The sequence below is a fragment of the Ascidiella aspersa genome, chromosome 4, assembly GCF_963924565.1.
Source record: "Ascidiella aspersa chromosome 4, kaAscAspe10.2, whole genome shotgun sequence".
In the NCBI taxonomy this organism is placed as follows: Eukaryota; Metazoa; Chordata; class Ascidiacea; order Phlebobranchia; family Ascidiidae; genus Ascidiella; species Ascidiella aspersa.
In genome coordinates, this window is record NC_139450.1 from 28,417,517 (window position 1) to 28,426,500 (window position 8,984).

General features: G+C 40.7%; 1 protein-coding gene across 1 annotated transcript; it reads right to left on the reverse strand.

Moving 5' to 3' along the window:
• Nucleotides 1-1,042: 1,042 nt before the first annotated feature.
• On the reverse strand, nt 1,043-5,946 carry LOC146157315 (uncharacterized). The gene is made up of 2 exons (XM_083386820.1): nt 5,466-5,946; nt 1,043-2,965 (listed from the first exon to the last, which is right to left on the reverse strand). The coding sequence occupies exons 1-2, from the start codon at nt 5,866-5,868 to the stop codon at nt 2,460-2,462; spliced, it is 909 nt and encodes a 302-aa protein (XP_083242946.1). The 5' UTR covers nt 5,869-5,946; the 3' UTR covers nt 1,043-2,459.
• Nucleotides 5,947-8,984: the final 3,038 nt, after the last annotated feature.

Here is an 8,984-nt window from a genome sequence, read left to right on the forward strand (position 1 = left end):
ATGCCACAGTTATACAAACTGTTGCTACCAGGCATAGTAATGATAGACCTAATCAAAAAACAATTTCTCTGGTAATTTGACTATTATGCTGCAGTTAGTTGCGTTTTAGAACATATTTGCCCAGCACTCGAGTAAAACATCGTAAGTTCGCAGCAGTTAGTCTGCTGGTTATTTCATTTCCATGTAATGATTTGCAAGCAGGATTGCCAGCGACATGAAATTTTACGACCCTTTAAAACGACGCATGTCTAAAAGGTGAATACAGTTTAGGTAGCGTTAGTGTGTTTCCAAACCGTTTTACCTAGCAGAACGCCAGCGGCCCTCTAAATAAATATGCAATGCCGCACATGGCAAATCAATTTTTTTTTCGTATTATTTATCTTGTAAACTTTGATTAGAAAGAACTCCTAATTACATTATTTTTAAGTATGTAAGCGTAATGAGATAAGCTTCACTAATAGACAAAATATATAAAAATTAACTTTTAATTGTGTAATAATTTCATATTATAGAAAAACACAGCACAACCTTTAGTTGAAACCATTTAAATCATAAATGAAAACAATTATCAGTCAGTTAATTAAACTGAACTACCCATGCAGTAAACTCAACTACTAAGAATTCTAACAAATACTTCCAGGTTTGTTTTCAATTATTTTACCATTTCCCTGTGGTGCTTCTGGCCAACTTCAATTGCGCACCGGTTAAGAAGTGTTGGTTTAGGAGCCCTATGAAGAACAACCTGTTAAGTTACCTGAGTAGGTTTTTTGTAAAGTATTCGTCAAGCCGGAAAAAAACACGACCACGTGTCAGCGTGTGGACTCAACCTGTAAGCTAACTCGTCAAACCGCAGGGTTCAACCAGTTTACAGCGGATAGTCCAGTTTGATGTGCGCGTTGCTGTCATAATCGGCATTAGAGTTTCCCGAAATTTAACACCAAACCATACTTAATACTCATACTGTACGGTAACTATTTCATAGATTGACGTCTACGGTAGCCTTACACTTCTTGGTATTTATAACACATAATTGTTTTATACGCTATAAAAATCAATGAATAGACAAACACTATTCTTAAAAATATATTTGATTCTTCTTCGAAAATATAATAAGTCCACTGATATGACTTGTAATTCAAGAGCGGTGGACTCAATTTGAGCCCTCCAAAATACATATATATTTCCATTTTGAACGCACAAAAGGCACCATATATATTTCTGCCTGTAGTAGCTTACACAAAAAAACATCTATGCGTATACAAACTATACATGCATAACATTCGCTATACGTGTACATACGCCATCTTGGAACGTATGAAATGCACCCCATATAATGACAAAAATAAATAGGAACGCCCTTGTTTACATTTTCTGTGAAGGTTAAAAATATACCCGAAAAATGTGCATCTGTGCGTAAAACCAAATGAAACGCAAGATGCATGTCAATTACAAAAACAAAAACATTTTAAACACCAATACTATCTGATTTCGGGTATTTGCAATGTATTTGGACATCTGCAATTGTAGACGGAATATTTAAGTATTTAGTGCAATTCTTATTTTGTAGAGTAATTATCGTCCAGAAAAGCGTGGTTATTGACAATTTTGGTACCAAAGCCTATTTAAAAGAGAAGTCCGGTGATGCTTGAAAAAAGAAACCTGACCATTTTTTAAGTGATTTGAGTTACATTTGTAATTTGGTTTTCTTTTGTAGTCACACAAGGTGCTTTATAATCTTAAAAAGTGCAAGTAATATTACCTTTTATTTCGTGCAACAGGTATTGGGTTGTTGCATATGCGATTCGCAAAACAGTTCTAAACTTTAGGGAACGAAGCCTAAATAACAACGCTTTGAATATAGTGGAACGTTAAAATGAAATTCGAGCTTAAAATTTTACGCTGTTAAACACAAAGGTAATTGATACGTAAGCAGCAAGAGTCATACAAAATTCAAACAAATATAGTCCCTTAATCCATTTAAAGGACTCTTTTGAGCTCATTAGGTACTGCTGGGAGTAAATCTAGGATGTTCACGCACATTTTATATACTTTTGCATATTTGTGCCATTTGCCAAGTTGACGTACTTTCAGTTCAGTTTGCACAAGTTTTCAGTAAGGCGCGACAGGTCGGCTCCTCGGCAACCTTAAAAGCCATTAAACGCCCCCCTTTTTGGTCGAACTGTATAAACAGGGCAAAGTCGAAAGCACGAGTCGTTCAAGTGCAAAAGCAAACAAAACGCCAAGACAATATCGCCTCTTACACTATTCGGCCTTGTTCCCGGGTTTATCATAGCAACAAACCCAATTCCAAACGTCCGTTTAACTTCAACCTTTCTGTGCGTTTCTTCTCTCGTCAGCTTAATAAAACCACCCTTACAGCTATCAACCGAGATTTATCCATCGGAAGGTCTTCTCTCGGCACAGGAGCGCAGTTCTACAGCGAAACAGGCCCGCTTGTCTCAACATTCGTGCTCAGAATTAACATCAACCTCGTGATAAGCGGGCGGATCAATTTCCTCAGGCGCAACACTGTCGGAATCCGCATGATTCCCAGCCTCAGCGTCTTCAGCAGCTACAACGGTAACTTGCGCAGCCGCCCGCGTCGCTTTGCCGCCGTTTTCCGCCTCGTACCACTTGGCCTTGACTGCATCTACGTAGGCGGGCGGCCGGTGCCTGGTTTCCCGCGGAAGATGGGCGACCGAAGTCGAGACCGATATCTCGCCCAGCTCTACAGTACTAACCGAAGTGCTGCTCAAGGTTAGGATATCACTGTAAGCTGGAGGCGGGTCGATTACCAGTCCGCTGTTGTAGTAGCCCGACGAGGAGTCGCTGCCGGCTCCTGGAAGCCCGAATCCGGCCTCCTGCAGTTCCCTCGTGGTCATGGCGCCGCCGCCCCTCCTGGCCCGCCTGGCCCGTCGCGGACACGCCCAGCAGAAGACGACGCCGAACACCGTGGCCGTTATACCTAGAATCGAGTAGAGATGTAATACTTTGATAGATACAGAATCAGTTGTTTGTTCGACAAATGTTTGTCCAAAGTGGAGTAACCTGTATCTTATTTAATACATATTTCATGACAAAGGCATTTTTAAGATTTAAATCAAGGACACGGAAGTTGGACTCGGGACTAGGGACTCTCACTTCAATTCCCGAATCCGACGTGCGCTTACACATCGCCAAATTTCGAAACGGATGAGGAAGCAAACTGTAAATTTTCAAAGTGGAATAACATATGGTGGAATATTTTCCAATCATGTATTATTGTTTTGTGAGTGGACGAGTTATATGACACCCCTATGAGTGAATTTATTAATACCCAAGTTATTTTAGTTACGTAAATGGGTTAAATACTTGGTGTAGTGTCAGAGCCGGACTCGGGACTCGAAAAAATCTCACATTTGGCCGGAGTCGGACTCGGGACCCGGGGTTAATTATTTTGGCCGGAACCGGCCTCGGGTTATTTTAAACCGACTCCGCAGCCCTGGTTTAAACACACACCGTGGCGTTAGTCCAGGGATTAGGACTTATTTGTTAATAGGCAGAGCCGTCCTTGGGTTTACGATTACAAAAAAGATTATAACCGTAAAAAGGTAGATAAGGGCGATTTACAGCTAACAATGATTCTAACCACAGAGAACAGTTCTTGGAAATTTTTGTCTCTTGTCGTTTTGGAATGGAACTAATACGATTAAAAACGGAATTTGCTTGAAACGCATGGTTGCACACTAAAACAAATTTGAATGATACAAATGTCAATGTTTTTACAAACTTGTGTTTAAAATTAAACTTTGTTTTTGGACAACATCCGGATTTGGGCACATCAAGCCATTATCCTTAGTCTAAAAAAAACACTTTTCAACCCAAAACAGCAAACACAGCATAATGCGATAATGGCTGATGCATTTGATAAGAATTACTACATTACATTCTACCCTGGGCCTGATGAACTGAAAAGTTTCGTTTTTTTCGTGATCGATGTTGAACGATCGAACGCAACGTTAGAGTTATAAGCCTGGTTAATGTGTTTTTAATTCATTTAAATTTGAAGTTAGGCCAGTTTATGATATTCTCCATAAACCAATTTGCACTTGCTGATGATTTAATTAGGTGGCACCATTATTCATTATTTTAACGCGTATCATACTATTTTAAAACTATTTTTAAACAAACTATTTAAATACTGCGAATAATGATGGATATGCCATTGCACGTATAGTTCTTCAATCAAATCTCGATTTTGTGTGACATTAGCCAGACATCTGTAGAAGCAGTCAGACTTACCAAGATATGTACATCATTTAATGAGAACTCGTGCGACGGTTCATTTCAGTATTGACGCAACAGGTACGTTATTAATACCATACGAAACGTCTAAATGCTTTCCCGAATTGTGCCTTTTTGTGGATATTAATTGTTCGTTACGTCTCTCAAAACCAAAAGCGCTCACCGCTCATTTAAAAAGTAACGTTGTTTTTTCTTTGGATTTTTTTTAACACTATAAGATAACAACTTTTTATGCAATTTTACGCGTAGGCTAATTCGATTTCCTTCGCCATTTTTTAATTAAGCAGTCATGTTCCATTATTAACTGGCAAAATCTCAACGACTAACCATAAACGGTTGCAGTGACGCAAAATGTGGGTGTATTAAAATGTAACGATTGGATACCCGATATGCGTTGGTGAAATGCAGTTAGCAGTCAAAGACTTAATCGCAACGTTTAGATCCTGAGTCAGTTGTTTTCTTCACAACACTAATCAGCATGACCTTTACAGGCTCAGTACAAAGCGTTAAGCGCAATCTCCTGACCCGACCACCGGGCTATACTTTGACGGCAACGCACCACTAACTCTTCTAGTTGCCCAGCAATGTGTATTAGAAAAATTTTCATGAACACTTTGTTCACCCATCAATTCCACACTGTCTTTCTATTTATTTCAAAGATGTTGTTCAAGATATAATGCCACTATAACCCCCCGATATAATATTCGGGTAAGGTTGCCTATTTCTGTGTGGGCATTGCTCTCTTTTATGCAAAACTATGGCCTACATAATAATTATGGCTTAAATACCTACGTTAAAAACGTACGAGAAAGGCGTATACCTATATGGGTCCGTTTCAGTATTGTAGGATTTAATCAATGACTTGCGTTAAGTACACTTCAATCACTATATTTTTAAATAAATTGAGGTAAACCAAGTATTTTGTTTATAACGAACTTTAGATAATGCGTAAAACAGTTTTGTTGCCATCGGTTTTGCTTTTAGTGGTTGTCTTATGATAGATAAGGTTATCAATTTTCATGATTTATTTTTACTGCGAACAACTTGACTTGGACTGTGACGAAACTTGGATAAGTGGAGACTAGTGTGGGACTTTATTTGTTAAAACGACTTAATTTGAAACTATTGTGGACATAACGTGAGATCGCAAAATTACTTGTTTACAAAACTGGTTACCTTACCGGCAAACAGAAAGCTAAATCCGGGAATAGACAGGGCACTGGGATTTGACAGGTCGCCGAAGAAGGTGGTGTACATTCCCATGATGTAGACGATTATGAGTCCTCCTCCGGTTGCAATGAAAATGATACCGCAAGTGCAGCAGATCTTGGCCATCTTCTCGTGGTGGCTCCCGCAGCGGATCAGCTTGGGGGCTCGGACGCCCCTCCTTACCCTGGGGCTGCTACGGGTTGTGGTCACTTGCGGCGCCGCTTCGGTGGTGATTTGGCCGCTCGCCGGGCGGTCACTGACCCCCCGCGGCTCTGCGGTCATTTCCGCCGCTGTCTGTTCCACATTGGCTGTGCCGTGGTTGTTGCTGTTAATGTTATTGCTGCTCGCGTCGTTATTGCCTTCTCGGTCCTCCATGTCGTAAACGCAATGGCGGATAAGTGCCGTTGTCTCTTCACATTAGTGCATCAGGTTCAGCTTTTAAGCAACACTTCTAACCCTAGAGAAACAAAACCAGTTAAATCGAAGTGCGTTAAGTTTTGCTGTAGCAGCGAAACAGCAACTGTCTCTGTTTGGGATTTATACCTCCGCCCATAAACAGAAACCATACGGCCAGTGCGGCGAATTCAATTTTACCTGCATACATTTAATCACGCCAGTTGTCCGATATGCCCTTTTTAAAGGCCGCACGCGCGACATATGTTCCATAGTGATAGCCAACCGCACTAAACCGTATGGGCTATGGTTTATCTTTGTCAACCTATAACCACCACTGTTTTTCGCACAAGATTGAGGCATATAAGAATTTATATTCTATAACAAATATCTTGTGCCTTTCTCGCTGCTGCTAGACTGAAAGTTCAGATTCGCCTCGAAAATGCTAAGATCGGAATACAAGGACATAACTGTATAGGGTTGATATTTGCACAGCACTTCGCCAAGTAAGTACACTTCTGCGTTATGTCTCTGACACACCCTCAGTTTCGCCTTTCGTCAAAGTTGGATTGCAACCACAAGCAAATTTACTAGGCTCTGGCTAAACTCAAGAATCGCACTTCGGCGTCCAAGGTTAAAAAACGCAGTTTTCAGGCAGCACTTTGCCATGCCTCTCTATATGTGTGTGACACAAGCCATTTACGCGAATCGCACGCCGTTTAATAATAGATGCGGCCAAACGACTGATTGCAGCTGACAATTTGACTGCGTATCTCGACAACGGTTCCAGCAGTCGCCCAGGCTGCGAAAGCTTCGCAAAACAGCAAAGTTTTGCCCCGCGTAGAACTGAATGCAGCTGACAATTTGGTTGGGAACCTCGACAACGGTTCAAGCACCATCAGTCGTCCGAGCTGCGAAAGCTTCGCAAAACAGCAGCAAAGCCTTGCCTCGCGTACAACGCACAAGTTAGCGCTACAGGCGATTCTGAGAGGTTCGCGTATTGCTCTGTGGCCGCTTCCCGCAAAATGCCAACAAGCAAGTCAGGACCAGACGACCGCTCGCTCCCCAAAACTACGCAGGAAATGACCCACATCGATGATCGAACAAGCTGAGTCTTCGATTGTGTGCGCTTTAATTGCATTAGGCCATCATACGAAGCGACATGCGCCGTCGATAAGGCATATGCTCGCCGGGCCGACGAGATTATATGCCCGGTGTTTGATCTACACGGGAAAGCGAACTTGTCAAAAATCGATCAAGGGTCAATTTAAGGTCTGAAACGCAATTACTGTCGCGCGCCAAACGTCGTTTTCACCGTTTACGCTTTTACTGAACAGGCGAAATCTTAGACATATCTGCTACTTAATGAACTGAGTTAGGATTAAAATGGTTTCTGGAGTTAGACTAAATCCGTTTCTTGCTTTAAGCGAGCACACTTTATTAGAAGCGCCAGCAAATACACAAAGAAAAGTAGCGCGGCGAGTTCTTATTACACCAGTCACTCTGGCATTAAACAAACTGGCGCTACACTTCAATGCCAAGTTAAACCAACAATGTCAAGGTACAAGCTTGTAAAACCAGGTTGATTGTCATCACCGAACAAGGATGTGAATCCAAAAAGCCCAGTAACTTGTCTGTAAAGTTTCGGGACATCAGACTTTACAGCGTTTTTTATGAGTCATTTACAGCTAATTCTGAAGATTTCTCATAACAATCCCCTTCAGTTACTATTGTGGTAGAGACTTTTTACGTGTAAATAACTTTTAAAAAGTACCGAGCTTTGTCTTTTTAGTTTTTCAGTAGAGAAGGTTATTACTCTTATAAAATACATTTAAATCAGGTCTGTTCAATGTACGGCCCGCATAACGTTTAGTGAGGCCCACAATGTAACGTCTCTTTTCGATTTGTTGCCACGATTTTAATTAGGTGCCGACTTGATTATGTATTACATGATATCAAAATTAATACATTGATAATACATCTATCGATGGTGACCGTTTCGGCAGTTCGTTTTACAATTATCCAACTCAGCGACACCCTTATTCGACTACAGAGCATTGTATACAACACACAACACATAAATGTTACATTTATGTAAGTTGTACTTTCTTTCAATTCCGATATGTAAATCTCACAATTTCAAAGTCTACCTATTTGCAGATTATGACAAAAATGCGTGTATATAGGTAAACTATAAGAAAAAGTTATTACTAAAAAAGGGCCGAGAAGACGTTTAATAAATTAAAATAAGTCGCAGACTACGGCCTACAGTAGGCTACTATACCCGTTACAATGGTTACACTAACGTTAGTATACGTCATGGAAAAATATTTTTCTTATTGTGGCCATTGTACAATTTAAAGTTGAACAGCAGACCTATAATTTAAAGCTTAATTGCTGGCTGTTAACCATTGTTTAGATGTGTGAAGGAGAAAAAAACAAAACAAAAACACGTTTAATTTTCTGCTGAATCTTACTGACAAAGCTAAATCTACCGAAAGGGCAATTTTGTGTAAAATGCCTCTCTTGCCCAGAAAGCCTTGTCGACTAACACTGCCGCTGTATTTGCATTTTAAGATGATAAATTATGGCAAAGCCTAGCTAACTGACCGCCCTGGCGAAAACTGTTTAAATCAACTAAATCCTCATTAAAATAGGCATGTTGCACAAAATTGCGACTTCGGTATGTTTCAGTACGTGACATCCTTCTACAGTGCTTTTTAAAAATATCTGCCCTTTCAATCCATATTCTTCGAGGCCTGGAGTATAAAGTGTATCGTTTCTCAGTGACCTGTCTGCAAAGACCTGTTTAAATATAGATGCACAGGCGTTTACGGTTTAAGTCGACACGTCGACGCTCTTGTAGCCCAGCTATTGCTGCTGTAGCTTAATGTGAACGCTGCGGCGCGTATCCTACGCTGGCTGCTATGGGACGTGTACGCTATTTGTTCAAGCTTTGAAGCGGACAAAAGCTTGAATAGGCTTTTTGTCAATAGGATATAAATCCTGTTATTTTCCCAACAAGGCTTCGCTGTACTGTGTTGTTCACGGCTGACTCGCAAAATGCGAATTTATTGGCACCCTCGGGCTTTTACATT

Coding starts and splice junctions, on each gene's coding strand:
- LOC146157315 (XM_083386820.1), bottom strand. CDS start 5,868: ATGGAGGACCGAGAAGGCAATAACGACGCGAGCAGCAATAACATTAAC. Junction 2,966..5,465: donor ATTTAGCTTTCTGTTTGCCG/GTAAGGTAACCA, acceptor ACTCGATTCTAG/GTATAACGGCCACGGTGTTC.